The sequence below is a fragment of the Megalobrama amblycephala genome, linkage group LG2 (assembly GCF_018812025.1).
Source record: "Megalobrama amblycephala isolate DHTTF-2021 linkage group LG2, ASM1881202v1, whole genome shotgun sequence".
Taxonomy (NCBI): domain Eukaryota; kingdom Metazoa; phylum Chordata; class Actinopteri; order Cypriniformes; family Xenocyprididae; genus Megalobrama; species Megalobrama amblycephala.
The window spans coordinates 46,032,997-46,053,328 of NC_063045.1; the positions used below are offsets into that span (position 1 = coordinate 46,032,997).

At 36.3% G+C, this 20,332-nt stretch overlaps 2 protein-coding genes across 2 annotated transcripts in view; both read left to right on the top strand.

Annotated features, from left to right (window-relative positions):
* frem2a (FRAS1 related extracellular matrix 2a) overlaps window positions 1-9,170 on the top strand; it is a 77,308-nt gene extending 68,138 nt beyond the window's left edge. The window contains exons 18-25 of the mRNA XM_048178943.1: window positions 877-981; window positions 1,770-1,799; window positions 1,910-2,037; window positions 4,010-4,144; window positions 4,325-4,451; window positions 4,594-4,781; window positions 5,973-6,119; window positions 6,263-9,170. Of these exons, the coding sequence (XP_048034900.1) occupies window positions 877-981; window positions 1,770-1,799; window positions 1,910-2,037; window positions 4,010-4,144; window positions 4,325-4,451; window positions 4,594-4,781; window positions 5,973-6,119; window positions 6,263-6,769 (1,367 nt within the window). The 3' untranslated portion in view covers window positions 6,770-9,170. The remainder of the gene's footprint in view (window positions 1-876; window positions 982-1,769; window positions 1,800-1,909; window positions 2,038-4,009; window positions 4,145-4,324; window positions 4,452-4,593; window positions 4,782-5,972; window positions 6,120-6,262) is intronic.
* Window positions 9,171-11,955: 2,785 nt separating this feature from the next.
* On the top strand, window positions 11,956-19,994 carry trim47 (tripartite motif containing 47). Its single transcript, XM_048178955.1, has 8 exons — window positions 11,956-12,227; window positions 12,512-12,729; window positions 12,962-13,007; window positions 14,999-15,094; window positions 15,234-15,458; window positions 16,902-16,924; window positions 17,020-17,135; window positions 17,982-19,994. The coding sequence occupies exons 1-8, from the start codon at window positions 12,042-12,044 to the stop codon at window positions 18,509-18,511; spliced, it is 1,440 nt and encodes a 479-aa protein (XP_048034912.1). The 5' UTR covers window positions 11,956-12,041; the 3' UTR covers window positions 18,512-19,994.
* Window positions 19,995-20,332: the final 338 nt, after the last annotated feature.

Sequence of the window (20,332 nt, forward strand, 5' to 3'; positions counted from 1 at the left end):
CCCCCCCATTCTAAAATTTAAAAGGCATCTATATATTTTCATGTATAAAATCTCAATTTAGACTGAAAAATTAACATTATAAATATGTGTAATACTGAACTGTTAGATGTATTATTTAAATAAAATTTGTGTTTTTTTATATTAATACATTTTAATCAAATTTTATTTATTTTACCTTTTTTTATGTTTTACACATTTACATAGTTTTCCACTGACCCCTTAGCACTCTCTTGCGGCCTCCTGAGGGTCCTACGGACCCTATTTTGAAAACCTCTCCTCTAAGTTGAGAAAAATTTTATATAAATTATATATTGCTATATGTTATATATAATGTTATAAAAATCATTCTGGTTTCAAAGGACATATTATAATAGTTTTAAATATTTTATTGTGCCTCTTAAATGACCTTTTTCCCATTTACGACTGGTGTTAATGTTAAATTGGCCAGAATTTCTCTCTTGTTTTATTCAAATTTCTCTTCTATAATAAATGTTTAAAGAGAGTTCAAATCAGGGAAATTTCACACCTTTTCTACAAACATAAAATCATATTTTTAATACAATTTTGTTATTTATGCGCACAGTTTGTAATTTTTATGTTATGTTTGGCTATCAGGGAAATGGGAAATACAGTAACAGATGTCACGTGGACATGTGAAGTAAAGTAAAGTAAACAGTCATTCGCTGTTCATTCACTCCCTCCACCTACATTTTTCCTACCGGTATTGAGAATCCAACCCCTTCGGGTTACAAGTCAGACTCTGTAACCATTAGGCCACAGCTGCCCCTTGAGGAATGCAGAACTAGTGCAAAAGTGAAAAGTCATTCAATATTTATAATTCAAAGATATTCATATTGGACCATGTTTACTCTGCAGGAGCTTTATATCCAACCAGCATGAGGATTAATGAGCAGGGGAAGCTTGTGGTGAACTTCCGCACAGAAGCTCGCTTCAGGGGGTTGTTCGTAGCGGTACATTCTGGTAAATCTCCCTTCTCTAAAAGTCTTCCAAATATGAAATCTTGTTTATGTTATTAATTATATTCCTGTTAAAGGTCCCGTTTTTCGTGGTTTTTTGAAGCTTTGATTGTGTTTATAGTGTGCAATATAACATGTGTTCATGTTTCGCGTGTAAAAAAACAGTATTTTTCACATAATTTACTTATCTGTATACCGCTGTTTCCACTGTCATAAAAACGTGCTGATGACTTCCTTGTTCTATGAAGTCCCTCCTTCAGAAATACGTAACGAGTTCTGATTGTGCCAGCGGTTCCTGTGTTGTGATTCGACAGCAGCTTAGCGCACTTTGCCCGGAAAGGTCACGCCTCTTACCATAACGTGGAGATGCACGCGCTCAGTGTTATTGTAAACATGTCTTTAATTTTACCCTATCAATTTGAGTCGGAATCAGACCCGGTGATTGGACTGCGGGATGAAAATAACAGCGTTTCGATGACATGGCGACAAACACACTCTACAAACGCAACTCTTGTGTATTCCTGTGGGCGGAGGTTAGTCAAAAAACTGTTTTAGTGACGTCATTAAAGAAGGAAGTAGAGGGATGTAGTCCAAACTGGCCATTCGATGTAGGCGACTTCTGTTAAATAAAATATCTCGCTTGGCATTGAACTTTGAGCTTTACAATTTTACAGATTTTATTTATACTCCAACAACAACATTACACACTAACTAAAGTTTGAAACATGGGATCACGAAGAACGGGACCTTTAATAAAATCGTATTATATTAAATGTATTGTCTTCTTTCCAGCGGCAAATCTGGGGGGTCTGAAGACTGCAGGTACAATCAAAAGATCATGTACAGTAAATAGCATATAAAACTTATGCCTTGTTTTTGATTTGAAGTTGATTTGATTAAACTAACTTGCTATCTCTCACCTGATTACCCAGCATCCTCTGTGAAGTCCATAGTGTTGAGTGCAGACCACCCGGGCTTGACCTTTAACCTCACTCTGGTTAGGACTGAGCCGACCTACAGCCAGCCCATCCAGCAATGGATGTTCATATCAGACTTTGCTGTGAGTTGATCTCTTTCCCAGGTTTTTGACTTTAACCCTATACTGTGTGATTTTCAATACACACATTTCTAAGACCTGTAAATTATCAACATGATCAGAACTTGCTAAAAGCCTGTTGTACATATACTTTTTGCTGAAAAAACCTCTAATGGTTTTTATAAAGTGGACACAAGAATAACTTATATTGTTAGTAATATTTTAAGATGAACACTGGACTGAAGCAACTTCAGTTTACTTGTCTATCCATACATTTTTGTTAAAAAGTGCATCTCAAATATGATGCATCAAGCTTTTGAGTAACATTTAGTTGTACATATATCAATCATCATTGTATTGCATTGCATTATATGCTTTGCCCCAGCAATAAAAACTACAAGGCTTTGATCATAAAACTAAGCATTTAAATAACGCTTTACATAATACATAAGACATATTTTTGGGAGATAAAGAGTGACAACTATGCAAGCTTGTTTCCGCCATGAAAAATAAAAATAAATAAAGGTAATTGCGACATTTATCTCACAATTCTGACTTTTTTCTCAGAATTGCATGATATAAAGTCAGAATTCTTGCAATTGAGTGTTATAATGTCCAGTTGTGAGGGGGAAAAAAGACATTTTTCTCAGAATTGTGAGTTTATATCTCACAATTCTGACTTTATAACTCGCAATTCTGAGAAAAAAAGTCAGAATTGTCAGATATAAAGTCAGAATTGTGATTAAAAACTCGCAATTGTGAGAAAAAAGTCAGAACTGATGAACACTTACTGGACTGAAGCAACTTCGGTTTACTTGTCTATCCATACATTTTTGTTAAAATGTGCATCTCAAATATGATGCATCAGGCTTTTGAGTAACATTTAGTTGTACATATATCAATCATCATTGTATTGCAGTGCATTATATGTTTTGCCCCAGCAATAAAAACTACAAGGCTTTGATCGTAAAACTAAGCATTTAAATAACGCTTTACATAATACATAAGACATATTTTTGGGAGATAAAGAGTGACAACTATGGAAGCTTGTTTCCGCCATGAAAAATAAAACTAAATAAAGGCAATTGCGACATTTATCTCACAATTCTGACTTTTTTCTCCGAATTGCATGATATAAAGTCAGAATTCTCGCAATTGCGTGTTATAATGTCCAATTGTGAGGGGAAAAAGACGACATTTTTCTCAGAATTGTGAGTTTATATCTCACAATTCTGACTTTATAACTCGCAATTCTGAGAAAAAAAGTCAGAATTGTCAGATATAGTCAGAATTGTGATTAAAAACTCGCAATTGTGAGAAAAAAGTCAGAATTGTGACTTTATATCTCAAAATTATGACTTTATAACACGCAATTCTGAAATCGCAAATTGAAAAAAAGTCAGAATTGTGAGATAAAAAGTCGCAATTAACTTAATTTTTTTATTTAGTGGTGGAAACAAGCTTCCATAGACAACTGATATATGCATTTCATGCAAGTAAAGATCTATTTATATTACAAGCTGTCAGGATTTCATCTTTCTTTTTGGCCATATAAATATTAACAACTGCACCACATTGTTTATTTTAAATAAAAATGAGGTGTTTGTTTTAGAGTATGAGCTCTATATTCTCCAATATCATACTATATGAGCCATAAAAGCCAGATTTATTAAATATGATTCTCAAAAATATTTAATATTTAATATTTGGTTCAACAAACCATTAAATGCAAGTAAACCAAACTACCTAACCGTGTAAAGCCTGACACGTGAAATAATAATCAGAAAAAATCTCTTTTGAATCTCTTAATGAAATGATTTAATAAAAAAACTATTTAGATTATTTCATATGTCAAGCTTTACAGGATTATACAGTTTTGTTTACTTTGTATGATAAACAATTTTGGGTCGCCACTTCAAAATCTGGGTCCTGAAGATTTGTGAAAAACTATTGCAGTGTTAAACATGTATGATACCTGTGTGTCTGTGACCCGCAGGTTCGTGATTATTCAGGCACATATACAGTGAAGTTGATCCCCTGTACAACAGCACTGAATGTGGAGTACACTGTTCCTCCCGTCTGCAACCCCAGAGAGCCGGTTACTTTTGATCTTGACATCCGCTTCCAGCAGGTAAACTAAAATATTCGGTCTTTAAAGAGGAAGTGAAAAAAATTCTCAAAATTGTTAATTTTTTATTTCAAATGCTTACTCAACTTATGTTTATAACATAATTTGTAATAGAAAACAGTGTATTACATTAGAAAAAATGTTAACAGACACCAGTGTGCATAATGTCTTTGCTTTGTTTAGGTGAGTGACCCTGTCGCTGTGGAGTTTAGTCTAAACACACAGATGTTCCTGTTGTCTAAGAAAGCATTGTGGCTGTCAGATGGATCTATGGGCTTCGGTCAGGAGAGTGATGCAGCTTTCTCTGAGGGTACATCTACTGGAACAACCACTGTGTTGTTTCAGTTGTTTAATTCTTAAGTTTTGAGTAAACATCTAGTACTGCCATTCTTGTGAATTCTGTTTCCAGCAGTGTTCTAGGTTATACTAACACTGAGCTTGTTCTCCTCAAGGTGACACAATCTATGGACGAGTGATGGTGGATCCTGTGCAGAACCTGGGGGACTCTTTCTACTGTAACATCGAAAAGGTGTATCTGTGCACCGGAGCTGACGGATATGTTCCTAAATACAACCCCACCAAATCTGAGTTCGGATGCCTAGCAGACTCTCCCTCCCTGCTCTACCGATTCAAAATTATTGTGAGTATGTTAGCAGTATTGTGTCAGCAAACACAAAAAAAATTTAAATAATTTTCAGGAATTGAAATACAGCTGAAATAAAATTAAATAATTAGAAAATGTTTTTTTTTTTTTAGTTTCAGTTAATTGCCAAGGCAAACTTTCTAAATTTAATGCTTTTTAAGTGTAAGTTGAATTACTAAAATTACTAAAACAAATCTGAAATATAAATTAAACCTAAATAATAATATAAAAAAAAAACAATTAAAATATTAAAGGGATAGTTCACCCAAAAATGAAAATTTATCTGCTTACCCCCAGCGCATCCAAGATGTAGGTGACTTTGTTTCTTCAGTAGAACACAAATTATGATTTTTAACTCCAACCGTTGCCGTCTGTCAGTCTTATAATGCGAGTGAATGGGAACACAATCAATAAGAGTCGAAAAAACTTGCATAGACAAATCCAAATTAAACCCTGCGGCTCGTGACAACGGCAGTGATGTCTCGCGCTTATACTTCAATGAGTGCTAGACATCACTGCTGTTGTCAGAGCGCGATCAGACCTCACTAACCGAGTGCTGAATGCAGTTAGACATAGTGGTGTATTAGAGGTAAAAAAATGATATAAATACTGTTCGGTTTCTCGCACAAACTGATCGTTTCGTGTCTTAGGACATCAATGTGTCGTCACGAGCCGCAGGGTTTAATTTGGATTTGTCTATGCAAGTTTTTTTCGACTCTCATTGATTGTGTTCCCATTCACTCGCATTATAAGACTGACAGACTGTCAGTGGAGTTAAAGGGTTAGTTCACCCAAAAATGAAAATTCTGTCTTGGATGCTCTGGGGGTAAGCAGATAAACATCACATTTTCATTTTTGGGTGAACTATCCCTTTAACAAAAAAACAAAATTACTAAAACTTAAACTAAAATTAAAATGAAAACTGAAAATACAAAAAATTCTAAATATTAATACTCGAATAGTATATAAATAATACTAAAATAACTATAAGTCAAATATTTTTTATATTTTATTTTATAACAAATTATTATATAAATTATTTTAATAAATGATCTATTTTATAATATAATTGAAATACATTAATTTGATATACTTTTTTTAACTGGTCTGTTGAGAAATGTTTCTAAAATTTCTAAAAAATTTGTATAGTTTGTCTAAAAAAGTCCCATGACTTCACCTTGCTTCCAGGACAAAGCTCAGCCAGAGACTCAGGCCAAGAGTTTTGGGGATGTAGGTTTTAAAGCCCTGCTGGCTGTAGATGACCCCTCTGCCCTCTCTCTGGTGAAGCAGCCAGGATCTGACGGATTCAGGCTGGATTCTACTCCTCTTTTCCAGGTCTAATCCTTTTAAATGTTTATTAGCTATGATGTGATTATATAGAGTGGGACTGCAAATCTGTGCTGGATTCCTGTCATTTAAAAGGTTTATTTCAATCAACGTGACTTGATCAAATCCTCTATTATCCTTCTGGTCTGTAGGTGGCGGTAGGGAGGGAGTGGTTCATTCACACCATCTACACTGTGCGTTCAAAAGACAATGCCAAGCGCGGCATTGGCAAGCGAAGTGTGGAGTACCACTCAATAACATCAGGTGACCTTGTACCAGCGGAGGCCAAAGGACGCTCCAGACGGTCCAACAGAGACGTCCCGATACTGACGGAGGAGATCGGACCCGAGAACAACAGAGGAACAAATATCATGCATGTCGCGCTGGACCGCAGCCGTCGGCGTGCTGCGCCTGGGGAGGAGCTGTTTGCGGATGGACTGTCTCCACAGGAGCTCAGTGGGCGAGATGCCCAAGAGGATGCGGTAATGGTGGCAGGAGCCCTCGTGGGACTCCTCCTCACCATCCTCGTGGTTGTAGTGTTGGCACTGATGGTTCGCTCAAAGCGGACACCTACAAAAAAGGCCCCAAGTGTCTCATCCAGCCTGCAGCCTGTTATAGTTAGAAGTAGCCTTGATAATGGAGACAGCTCAGAGGTCTGAAGGACTAATGGACTACTTGGAGACTGTACTGTTCTCCTTAGTCACTCATCGGATCAATTTGTTTTGTTTTCTTTGTTTTAAACAAGTGCCTCTGACAGGTTTTATCTTACAGAGCTCTCACGACCCAGTTCATCACCAGCCCAAAGAAATCGCCATCCAGTCTTCATGCCATGGCCAAGTGACATTGTTTGTTTTAACTCTGGCCCTGTTTACACTTGGGATTAAGATGCGTTTTGGTTGATCGGATCACAAGTGGACGACGCTAAATACAGACTTGAACGGGGTCTAAAAGGTTTTGAGCTCGTCCACTTTCGACCACTTCCAGAGTAGTTGAAAACGCATTCGACTGGACACTCATGTGGTCGAATGTGTTCAAACAGCCACTAAAGACCACTTACTCTCCGCCTATACTGACCTAATGCATAAATGTGGAACCGGATGGGATTTAAACTTTGTCGGCTGAAGACCCAAGTTTGGTTTAAAGACAAAAAACATACCAATCACAATGTTCTCTTACCATTCCTGATTTCTAACACACACTCACACACTCACAGTGTTCGGCGTGGTGCTGTGGCTATCAGAGCAGAAACAAAAGCTGCTGCTCTTTGTGTGTTTTTCCATTGTCTCCGGGCACGTATGTAAATCGCATGAGCTTTTTTTGTCCATTAGATCAGAAGATCTGAAAAAAAAAACCTTCCCTCAAAGAAATCAGGACAGAAGTGGTTGAAAGTGGACAAAAGAGACGGATTAAAACACAAGGTGTAAACAGGAATGTGTCTCCCTCGTTTACTTGTGATCCAATCGACCAAAATGCATCTTAAAACAAGCTGTAAACAGGATCTCTGAATTTTCCTTGTCCTAAATGAATTGAGGTGTGTCCAGTGTTCAGAGCTCTTGGGGGACTAGGGTGTTAAAATTGTACATTAAAATCAATTTAAATAAATCAATTTCAAAAATAAAATCAATGTAACAAATAAATGAATTTATCCTTTGTTAAATTTGATGTATTAACAGAAACAGGAGCTCATTTGGTTCCATTTTAGATTTTGAATTATTCATGAAAAAAAAAAAAAAACTTTTGTTTCAGAACTGTGTTTTGTTTTGTTTTGAATAGTTCAACATTTTAAATCAATAAGAACAAAAAGAAGCGGACCCCCAATGAGAAGAAAAAAAACTTTTGGTTTTTCTTTTTTAAGAAAGAAAGAAAGAAAGATTATTGTTTTTAATATTATTATTATTAACTACCCTGAGGTAATTTATTCCTATCCTATCCTATGCATTAGTTAATACAATCTTGTGTATGAAAGTCTTCGTTAAAGAAACTCCCTCTGAGAACCCCTCACTTTGAATACTGTGTCTACCACTATATGTACAATAAAGAGACATTTTACAAAAAATAACTTTCTGAAAGGAAAAATAAATGTTATGGGAGTCATTTCTAATGAAATGAAGTGGTGAAATGGTGCACTCAAATGAACAGATCACAACTCTGACACTGCTATTGTGTATTTAATCTTTATCTCAAGTATTAAATGTTTACTTGGCTACAGTATTTTGGGATATGTGATGTCTTTGGAGAATATGATTTTTCTCAACTGCTCGGTGTGTTTTACAGACATGCTGGTTTTTAACAGCAAGTGCCAAGCTCTCAATGGAGAAATGCTGAATATGCATTTCATATCAAATTGTCAAATAGTTGTCACAAAGTTTACATTCAGTCTTTCAGATGTTGTCAAATTTCATCTTGTTGCTGCTGTTTTTATTAAAATTTGTTTGTTATAATTTAAGCGTTAGTATTCACGAGAGCAGCATGTATTAAATATTGTGTTGTTTTAATATAAGGGGAAAACTGTGACACGGGAAATCCCTCAGATTTCCACATTTGTGTTTCACTGTATTTTGCTGTCGAATCTCTTGCAGTTGTTTTTTTTCCAGATCAGGTCCACTTTTTTCCAATTAGCTTGTTCTATCAACTATCACATTTTTGTTGTCTTCACTGTCATTGTTAGACACATCAAAGTTCAAGTGTTTGTGTATGCATTCAAAAAACATATTCACATGTTTATTAGTCAATAACTCATCTATGAAAAACCAGCATCATATTGTCAAATCCATATCACCTCCTAACAAATATATTCATCAGGCTGATAATATTTAAAAAGAAATGTGCTATGCAATAAAATCAGTGGATTGTTTTCATATTCACAGAGGAGGCTATTTAACAGTCACAAGCACGACATTTCGGGCACAATGAAATATTCTTTATGTTTGAAATGGTATTTATGGTGAGATATCGTGTTTTTGTACTTGGTTTGCAGCTACATATTTCCAGTGCTAAATGCATTTTTATGTACTGGGCCTTGAAGCACAAAATAAACTAAGTCTTGAGACTTGAAAACTTTGAAAGTCTTATTACTGTGACAAAAATGTGTTCTGTTCATTTGTTGTGAATTCATAGACTCGTATATTGAGGAATTGAATTGTTTTTCTTAATGGGTTAGTTCTCCCAAAAATAAAATTAATGTAAAACAATTACTCATCCTCATGCCGTTCCACACCCGTAAGACCTTCGTTCATCTTCGGAACACAAATTAAGATATTTTTGTTGAAATCCGATGGCTCAGTGAGGCCTCCATAGCCAGCAATGACATTTCCTCTCTCAAGATCCTTTAATGTACTAAAAACATATTTAAAGGTGCCCAAGAATGCTTTTTCACAAGATGTAATATAAGTCTAAGGTGTCCCCTGAATGTGTCTGTGAAGTTTCAGCTCAAAATAATTTAAAATTAATTTTTTTAACTGCCTATTTTGGGGCATCATTAACTATGCACTGATTTTTTCAGCGCGCCGCCCCTTTAATTCGCGTGCTCCCTGCCACACAAGCTCTCGATTATATTACAGCACATTTACAAAGTTCACACAGCTAATATAACCCTCAAATGGATCTTTACAAGATGTTCGTCATGCATGCTGTATGCATGCTTTGAATTATGTGAGTAAAGTATTTATTTTGATGTTTATATTTGATTCTCTATGACTTTGAGGCTATATACTCCGTGGCTAACGGCTAATGCTACACTGTTGGAGAGATTTATAAAGAATGAAGATGTGTTTATGAATTATACAGACTGCAAGTGTTTAAAAATGAAAATAGCGACGGCTCTTGTCTCCGTGAATTCAGTAAGAAACGATGGTAACTTTAACCTCATTTAACAGTACATTAGCAACATGCTAACGAAACATTTAGATAGACAATTTACAAATGTCACTAAAAATATCATGCTATCATGGATCATGTCAGTTATTATTGCTCCATCTGCCATTTTCACTGTTGTTCTTGCTTGCTTACCTAGTCTGATGATTCAGCTGTGCAGATCCAGACATTACTGGCTGCCCTTGTCTAATGCCTTTCATAATGTTGGGAACATGGGCTGGCATATGCAAATATTGGGGCGTACACCCCGACTGTTACGTAACAGTCGGTGTTATGTTGAGATCCGCGTGTTTTCCGGAAGTCTTTTAAACAAATGAGATTTACATAAGAGAAAGCAATGGAGTTTGAAACTCAATGTATGTCTTTTCCATGTACTGAACTCTTGTTATTCAACTATGCCAAGGTACATTTAAAATTTGAATCTAGGGCACCTTTAAATCAGTTCATGTGAGTACAGTGGTTCAATATTAATATTATAAAGTGATGAGAATATTTTGGTGCGCCAAAAAAAACAAAATAACGATTTATATAGTTAAGTGATGACCGATTTCAAAACACTGCTTCAGGAAGCTTCGGAGCGTCATGAATCTTTTGTGTCGAATCAGCGGTTCGAATCGCCAAAGTCACGTGATTTCAGCAGTTTGGCGGTTTGACACGCGATCCGAATTATGATTCGACAACTAGCTGTGTCTCATTTCGAAGGTTGCATCCTCCGGAGGTTGCATTCGAAGGTTTATACCTCAGTGAGGCTGTATCGTTTCAGAAAAGTAAGTAGGACTTTCCGAACGCGACCTTGGAATGCGCCCTTCTTTCACAGGAATTCGGAGGATGCATGAGGTGTATCCTTCGCTGCTGCAGATAATTCTTTGCGTTGCTGTTAACCATCGTTTATTTGAAAAAATAAAATAAAATAAATAATTGGCGTCAAATGTACATACAAGCGAAGATGTGTTTAAATGTAAGTAGTTTCATGCTTGTTTTTGTTTTAAACTTTGTTCTTCCTAATATCCTCCTCTTTTGTCTCTGTAACAGATATGTTGTACATAAGCCAGCTCCTCAAGCATTAACCAAAATAAAACAAGTAAATACATTTTATTTTCAAATTACATAGTTTTCATTCATTTGCTGAGAGCGCAACGAGGCTGCCGTGAACGCGTTGGCATAGCAACGATATACTTCCTGTTTCCTTTCCTGCCTGTGTGTCCTACAAAGGACGTCTCGTTTAATTCTGGTTAAGGACACTCCATATACCGCATCCTTCACAGGATTCGTCCTCTTGATGCAGCCTTTGAAATTAAATGAAATGAGACACAGCTACTGATTCATAACACTCCGAAGCTTCCTGAAGCAGTGTTTTGAAATCGTCCATCACTAGTCGTTAGTTTGTTTTTTTGGCGCCCCAAAAATATTCTCGTCGCTTTATAATATTAATATTGAACCACTGTACTCACATGAACTGATTTAAATATGTTTTTAGTACATTTATGGATCTTGAGAGAGGAAATGTCATTGCTGGCTATGGAGGCCTCATGGAGCCATCGGATTTCAACAAAAATATCTTAATTTGTGTTCCAAAGATTAACGAAGATCTTACCTTCGCTTGTGGAACGGCATGAGGGTGAGTAATAAATGACATTAATTTCATTTTGGGTGAACTAACCCAACAAAATGAAATAGCCTAGCAAGTGTAAATTGTCTTTGAATCATCGCAGCAACAAACTCAACTGCGATTCATTACGTCTTTTTATTTACACAAGAAACTGCATGGATGTTTTTTTTTTTTTTTTTCATTTTGTAATGGCTTATTAGATTTTTTTCATTTATTTCTGAATATTAATGGCGTAATTACTAGGTGACAACATATGCTGGACCGGTTCTTTGAAATTAGCTCTTCGAAAGAACCGATTCGTGCTACACGCCTAGAAAACGGAACCAATCAGATTTGCAACTGGGCCCTCACGTGAATGGACCAGGAAGTGAGTCCAGAATGGGCTCTCTCTCTTCCGTCTAGAATCGCTTCTATCCCTGAAAAACAGTTACACTGTTGCTTGGGGAAACATGGCCACTGCCGGAGATTCGAGAGGAGAGCTTCAGAAGGAATTAGTCTGTTCTATTTGCCTTGATTATTTCGATGACCCTGTAATTTTAAAATGCGGTCACAATTTCTGCCGCATGTGCATTTTGATGCACTGGGAGGAAAATGGAGGCGATGATGTTGGTTACCAGTGTCCGGAGTGCAGGATGGTGCGTGGTTTGTTTTGATAAACGTTGCTACATTCTGGGTTGCTTGGTTACAGCTGCTTAAATGCACATAACGGGTTTATATACAGTTGCGTCCTAATCATGCAGAGTGACTCAAACCTACAGTTTAAATAATAATCGTACTTTACCATGTTGTTAATAATAGGTGTGATTTCTCCGACCACGTTTATTAAATCACAATATACAAATCGCCGCAGAAGCCTTTTTTGTTAGTACAGCACTAATGCTTTTCTGCGTCGTACATAAAACGGTGTCCTTTTTTGCAGGTGTTCGCAAAAATGAGTTTCACCAAGAATTACCTGGTAAAGAACTTAGTGGATAAACTGAGCGACTTCGACTATCTGAAGACGTGTAGGCCCTCTGCACCCGCAAAACCCGTGAAAATGGACGGGAAATGTGAGCGACACCACGAGGAACTCAAACTGTACTGCCACACGGACAGAAAGCCCATCTGCGTGGTGTGTCGGGAATCAAGAGCGCACAGGTGAGGCTCGGTGACCCCCATATTCAAGCACAGACGGCGACTGTGTCTCAAAATCTACCTAGACAAAATATATCATGACCAAAATACGCTAAGTTAGCAGCTCAGTCGGTTATGATGCATTGACCACTGTCTGAGGTCCAGGTGTGCTTTGTTGTAGCATTAAAATTGTAGCATTTTACATAAAAATGGTCTTAATAAAATGACGTATGGTGTTTATTTTCTATTTTTCTAGACACCATGATGTTGCTCCTGTACCCGAGGTTGTTGAAGACATGAAGGTTTGTTCTAGATTTCTTTTCCCCCTCTTGGTTTTGTTGGTTGGTTGATTGAGCATTTCTGTCTCTATCACTCTTTTGTGGTGTCTGTTTTTTTTTCTCTTCTTGTCCTCCTTTTTGTTATGTCAGTCTGAATGTCTTAGTTGGCACCAGAAACCATTGACGTTCTTTCTTGGCTAACCTTGGGGCTGGAACAAGGAGTAACTATCTGTCACCATAGTGCTGTATGTACATGTGACATTTAGCACTTTAAGTGTTTTTCTTTAACACACAGCCTTGTAGCACTAACACTTAGGCATTGTTTGATTGCAGACAGTCTTTATGTTGTTTTTACAAGTCGAGACAACTGTTAGAAGCTGTAGTAGTCCAGTGTTGTTCGGAACAGGGTGCTGTACTTTTTGCACAGCAGCAGGTAAGTTTGCTCATCTACTGTGGCTGATACACAGAAGTGTGTGAGGAGGTTTATTTGCATCCAAATGAACATTGACCATTCTGTTTATTTCACTTTGAGATGCATTGTTAATGTAGAGCTCTGTGTATTTAATTTTTTTTTAATGAATAGCACCCTTTTATACTGTTAAAATATTATATTATTATAAATTATGTACATAAAATTATTTATTTTATATTTTGTAATTAATAAATTATTATACAGGGGATTATTAACATATTGTTAAAATGTATGTATGTTTTTTTTTTTTTTTTTTTTTAACTATAGTTGTATAATTCCAAATATTTGGTTATGTATTTGAATTTTGAATATATTTGTAAAATAAAAATGGCTGGTTAAAAAATCAAAATGGCTGATAAAATGGGGTGTTCATCAGCCACTGTGACTGGTGGGCAAAAAGTTATATTTATTTTTTTACACTTTTCTGGAAACTTCCACTTAAGGAAAGTGTGACGCATTTCACACATGTGAATTATCTGTTCCTTTGGATTATTGTGATACTCCTTGTTCACAGCCCAAGGTCAAACATACTCAAATATTTGATGGTAATGCAAAGCAGCAGCCAAGCATATCTAAATGATTGAATATTCTTGTGTAGAGCTGAAGTCTGCAATGCTAAACTCCTTCACAGTCTAGTTTCCAGTTTCACTATGGGAACTGTTGACCTTTGCACTTAAAGGGGTAGTTAACCAAAAAATTAAATTTATGTCATTTATTACTCACCCTCATGCCGTTCCACACCCGTAAGACCTTCGTTAATCTTCTGAAGGTGAATTAAGATATTTTTGTTGAAATCCGATGGCTCAGTGAGGCCTCCATAGCCAACAATGACATTTCCTCTCTCAAGATCCATTAATATACTAAAAACATATTTAAATCAGTTCATGTGAGTACAGTGGTTCAATATTAATATTATAAAGTGACGAGAATATTTTTGGTGCACCAAAAAAATAAAATAATGACGTATATAGTGATGGCCGATTTCAAAACACAGGAAGCTTCGGAGCGTCATGAATCTTTTGTGTCAAATCAGCGGTTCGAATCGCCAAAGTCACGTGATTTCAGGAGTTTGGCGGTTTGACATGCAATGATTCATGCAAAGATTCATGCTCTGAAGCTTAATGAAGCAGTGTTTTGAAATCGGCCATCACTATATAAGTCGTTATTTTTTTTTTTTTTTGGCGCATGAAAAATATTCTCGTCGCTTTATAATATTAATATTGAACCACTGTACTCACATGAACTGATTTAAATATGTTTTCAGTACATTAATGGATCTTGAGCCGTCGGATTTCAACAAAAATATCTTTTTTATTTGTGTTCCGAACGGCATGAGGGTGAGTAATAAATAACATTATTTTCATTTTTGGCTGAACTAACCCTTTAACTGTTTCAAACTTTAAGATACAGTAATAAGGTCCATATATGTCCACAACACATCATATCCTTCACACAAATATTTTGTCCATTATTGATTGTACTTTAAATAATATTTGTGCTGTAACACTTCAGGTTTAAAATTTTCTCTTATTTTAATATGCAGAGTGAGCTCAAGCTAAGACTCATCAAGCTGAACTGGCAGAAGTCCATGTGTACCAGAGTAAAGAGCACAGACGAGCAGGCCAAATCTGATGTCAAGGTATGAAAGCCCGATTGTTCCCACGCTGACTTTGCGTACATACAAATGACTCAAAATTGCTGGTTATGTAACCTGCTGTGGATTTATGGTCTGTGAGGAAGCCCTGATGCTGAATCGCAAACATTTTATGTCTCAACAGCTCAAAAAACAAGCGTTGAAGGAGAAGATTGAGGAAGATGTTGGTGCCCTGGTTCAGTTTTTGTTGGATGAGAAGGATGATCTGTTGGAAAGGTTGGAGGCCGAAGCGGTGGCCACTATCGGGCTGATCGACGCGAACCTGAAGCGTGTGGAGAGCGAGGCTGCCAAAGTGGACAAAGCCATCACTGAAATTCAAAACCACCTGAGTGACAGTGCTAACTTTGAGGTGAAGAACTTCAACAGCTCATGTATTATAAAATAAAATTTTCCCAATTACACACATGCACACACACACACACATATATATATTTGCAGGGCTATTCGCATTACACTTTGGCGGGTTGATTTTATATATAATGTATACATTTTTCAATTGTAGTCTTTTAAAAAGGCATCTGAAATAATTAAGTAAAAAATATACATTTTTTGACACTGAAATATCTGAAATGCTTCCAATGCTTCCAATACTCATTGTTAGAGGCTTTTAATTTTGGCGTGGGATTGAGCATAATTTTACATATTCCTGCAGATTTTGCGCTCATACCTAAAGTGCACATAAAGCCACCTCTCAGTGCTAAATTGTTCTTTTTTTCAATGCTTATTGCACTTAACCAGTCAAAAACGCACAAAAAAATTTCATAATGCCAGTCTTAGTGAGTATTCACGTAAACACAACCGTTTATGTTCATTTAAAACTTAACTGACTGAGAGAGAAAATGCATGTGTAACAGTATAATGGATCTGTGTGTCAGGTCTTAAAGTGACAGCAGCCTAATATACCTGCTGCCAAATTATGAGATAATATTAAAAATATCTATATGGCATTTTTTCCCCATGGTATTGATTGTCAAAATCATGGCCAGTGAAAATGCTGAGTGGCTAGTAACGTTGGAAAACCACTAGCCACCGTGGCTGGTGAGCAATGTCAAGCCCTGTATATTTGGATGCAAAATATGCATAATGTAAATTAATAATAAAATGTTAAATGGAAATAGAAAGAAATCACTACATTTTTATTGGTAGTTGTTAGCATAAACTGGAAATTAACTGAATTAGAAATTTGAACCTTTTAATTTTCATATTTGTTAATATGAAGCCCGTTTAAAAAAAAAACAACACAAAATAGTTGCGAATTCTTATCTCTTACAATTACAACTTTATTCTTTGTAAACAACACCCATTCACACTAAGAATGATAACTGTAACTATAACTATATTTGCATCCACTAAATGTCGTCTAACAGTTATGTCACCTGCCGCCTTAAATGCTCAAGCTCTTCAAAGTTGAGTGGATTGTGACTCAGCTGGAAAGTGATTCCTATGATATTGTTTCTGTGTCATTATCGTTAAATCTGTGGTGTGGAAGTCTCTATTCTCATAGAATTACCATTGTTATAAATTTTATAGCTACAGTTATCATTATAAGTATCGCCCTTGGTGTAAACAGCCCTTAATTGTGACTTCTTCTCATAATTTGACTTTTTTTAAATAAAACAATTATGACTATATATCTCGCCATGTGTCTTTATATTTCGCAAATTGCAACTGTTTTTTTTTTTTTTTTTTTTTAAATTGTGGATTTATACCTCCCAGTTTTTTTTTTTTTTAATAGATTATTTTCACTGTGACCTCCATTAAATTATTAACATTTACCTTTTTTCCCTTCCAGAGTATCAGTAATTCATACTTAAGGTATGTAAATCTGTATTATTTTAAATAAGTTAATTCTATAACCTGTTCTGTGTATTTTTAGGGTTCTATCTCTCATATTGTGTTTTTCCTCATAGCCCCTGCCACGTTAACCTCAGCGTCCAGGCCTCTAACTCTCCTCCAGATTTCTCTGAGTTCACAGGCCCCTTTCAGCTCATTATGTGGAAGAAGATGATGCACGTGTTACACACAAGTGAGTGCTTTTAGTGCGGTCACATTTACCATTGGCAATTTTTCATGGGCGAAATCCAGTCATTTCAGTAGGAATCCAGAAGATCAGGGAATTTTGTGTGAGGGCAAAAGATTTCCCTGCAAATGCAAAATCACCATGTTGACCAACAGAAAGCTGCTTGGTTTGAAAGTGACCTTCTCTTTAAGCGGTGCTTCATGCATCGCAACACTATTGTCAATAGACAATGAACCTTTTGTTTGTCTGCAAAATTTTGCCAAAATGTGACCGCACCTTCGTCTGTGAGATATGTGGTGCCTAGTCATGTGTTTTGTGTGAGTGTTTGGTTAAAGGGTTAGTTCACCCAAAAATGAAAATTGTGTCATTAATTACTCACCCTCATGTCGTTCCAAACCTGTAAGAACTTCGTTCATCTTACAAATTAAGATATTTTTGATGAAATCCGATGGCTCAGTGAGGTATCGGAGTAAAGCTCCAAAGCAGTGTTTTGAAATCACCCATCACTAGATATTGTTGAAAAGTCGTTATTTTGTTTTTTGGCGCACAAAAAGTATTCTCGCCGCTTTATTATATTAAGGTAGAACCACTGAACTCACATGAACTGTTTTAAGTATGTTTTTAGTACCTTTATTGACCTTGAGATGTTCAATGGCTTTGCTCTCAATAGAGGCCTCACTGAGCCATTTTGATTTCATCAAAAATATCTCAATTTTTTGTTCCGAAGATGAACAAAGGTCTTATGGGTGTAGAACGACATGAGGGTGAGTAATTAATGACAGAATTTTCATTTTTAGGTGAACTAACCCTTTGACATGACAAACGGCTAACCAGATGTTCCCTGTTTTCCAGTGCCTCAGAATTTGACTCTAGATTTAGACACCGCTCACCCCTCATTGGCCATCAGCGACTTTGACACCAAGGTGGAGGAAGGCCGCGTGCGCTCCCAGGAGCCCGACATGCCGCAGCGCTTCACTCGTTTCTTTGGCGTGCTCGCCACTGCCCAGTATTCCAGCGGTCAGCACTACTGGGAGGTGGACGTGCGGGACAAGGGGGTCTGGTATCTGGGCGTCACCACCGAATACAGCAATCGCAAAGGTTTTGTAAACCTTTCACCTTCCGCTGGCTACTGGAGCCTGTGTCTCCAAGACCGACTGTACGCCAATGAAGAAGACTCGCGCGTACCCGTGGCGGACTACTGGAACTCTCCTCGTGTCGGCGTCTTCTTAGACTACGACCGGGGCCACGTTACTTTCTTCGACGCCGTTACGATGAAACGCATATATAACTTTGTCACATACTTTGACGAGCCAGTCTCACCCTTCTTCAGCCCGGGGAAAAACGACCCGGGTAGCCGACTACAAATATGTCATTTCTACTGAAAACGAAGCGATGCGTACATGTAGTTCGCAACAAATAAAATAAATAATGATAAATGCTCCTGTTGTTGCATCTAAGTAAACATTTCAGGGCATTTTCCTTCCTGGAATAGGGAGGAAGTTTGTTTTTAAGCTCTGCCGTGTCTTTGGATTCAGTTGATCTGAATTAATTAGTTGCGTAGAGCTTTGATACACCATAATCTGAAGGAGTGAAATGAATTTTTCTTGCTCTTGAATTATGATGTAGCCCCACTGAAATTCAGGTAGAGAGGCATTGCCGGTTTTTACGCAAATGTCTACTTTAGCTGCTCTGTGTCGTCTTGTCTTAGACCTCAGTGTTGTCTTTTGTACATCAGTGTAGAGGTGAAAATAAAGACTAAATCAGGCCAAAAATGTATTAATGGTTGATATCAGTTTCAAATTGTAGAAATGTGTTAAATGATTTGGGCATTTTAATCACTATGTATTCCATTTTATGGCATATATTTTTTTCTTTATTTTAAACGTTTACATATTTTTGCCGCGGTTTCGTTTTTAAGGGATGTTTTTGTTAGACAAATTACCCTGTAATGTATTGAGTGTTACATAAAGGCTCTGTTTGAACATATCGTAATAGCTCAGACTGCAGTAGGTGCTATGCAACTTTGAGTATGTGAGTTTTCAACAACAAAGTAGGACAGATATGCTGTGAGGAGCGTCCTTTTATTCATTTAATTATGTAAATGAGTCCATTCTTAAGCTTTGTGCCATTCATGTTACATCATTTTAATGTACTTTTCAAATCCATTATATTAAAAATTCTAATCTGTTTGATTTGTTTAGCGGTAGTCAAATTTGTCTTGCGGGATGACGGTGAAGAGAGATGCTGGGAATGTACGTTTTTGTTTGCTTTTGTACTGAAACAAGCACAAAGTGACATTTCGGCACCCTTTGATTGAGCTCAGATGGTTTGTTGTTCATGCTGATATTTACAGAACTTGTTATATATTAGAACCACAGCAGTCATTTGTACAAAATGTTTTTTGAGCTGACAAAGGATCAAGAAAACACTGGAACAGATCACTTCTGGATCTTAAGATGTTTTGTACATATGCTGTTAACGTGAACATGTTCTCACAACACGTTGTGTTACCCAGATCCATGATAAATCTAGGATCTAAGTTTTATTTAACATTTAGTACTTTAGTAATCACTGTCTATTTCCTCATGTGAAATGAGTTCAACTTGAAAACATTGACTCTTTGTATGTTTATATATATATATATATATATATATATATATATATATATATATATATATATATATATATATTTTTTTTTTAATTTGGATTTCTTTTAATTGCTGATGTAAGAGAACTGTTACATCACCTTTGAGTGTTACTGCTGGATGGCACCATCAGTACATTTGACTTTTGTGTTACTTAAAACCACTGCAAAATCTTAAATGTTTTCCTCTGCAGTCATTTAAAAATAAAATATTACAACAATTTTTTTTTTTAATTTCATGTTTCATAGAACCAGGAAGTTCCACTTTATTATACAGATTATATAACATTTTTTAAAGTGAATCACTTTGATTCGCATTTTTTTTTTTTTTTTTTAAAGCCAAAATTTCAGAAGTGTCTTGTGTATATACAGTTTTATTTTTAAACTGCAATAACTGACCAGTAAAATGAACATACGGTTGATTCTTTGTTGTACAAGATTTGTTTTTTTTTAAACCCATGAAGCACATTTACTAAATCATCTGTCCAAGCACTAGATCATGCATTGGATAGAGTTAAAGTCCATCCACACCAAGAACGAAATTAGCGTTCGCACCAAC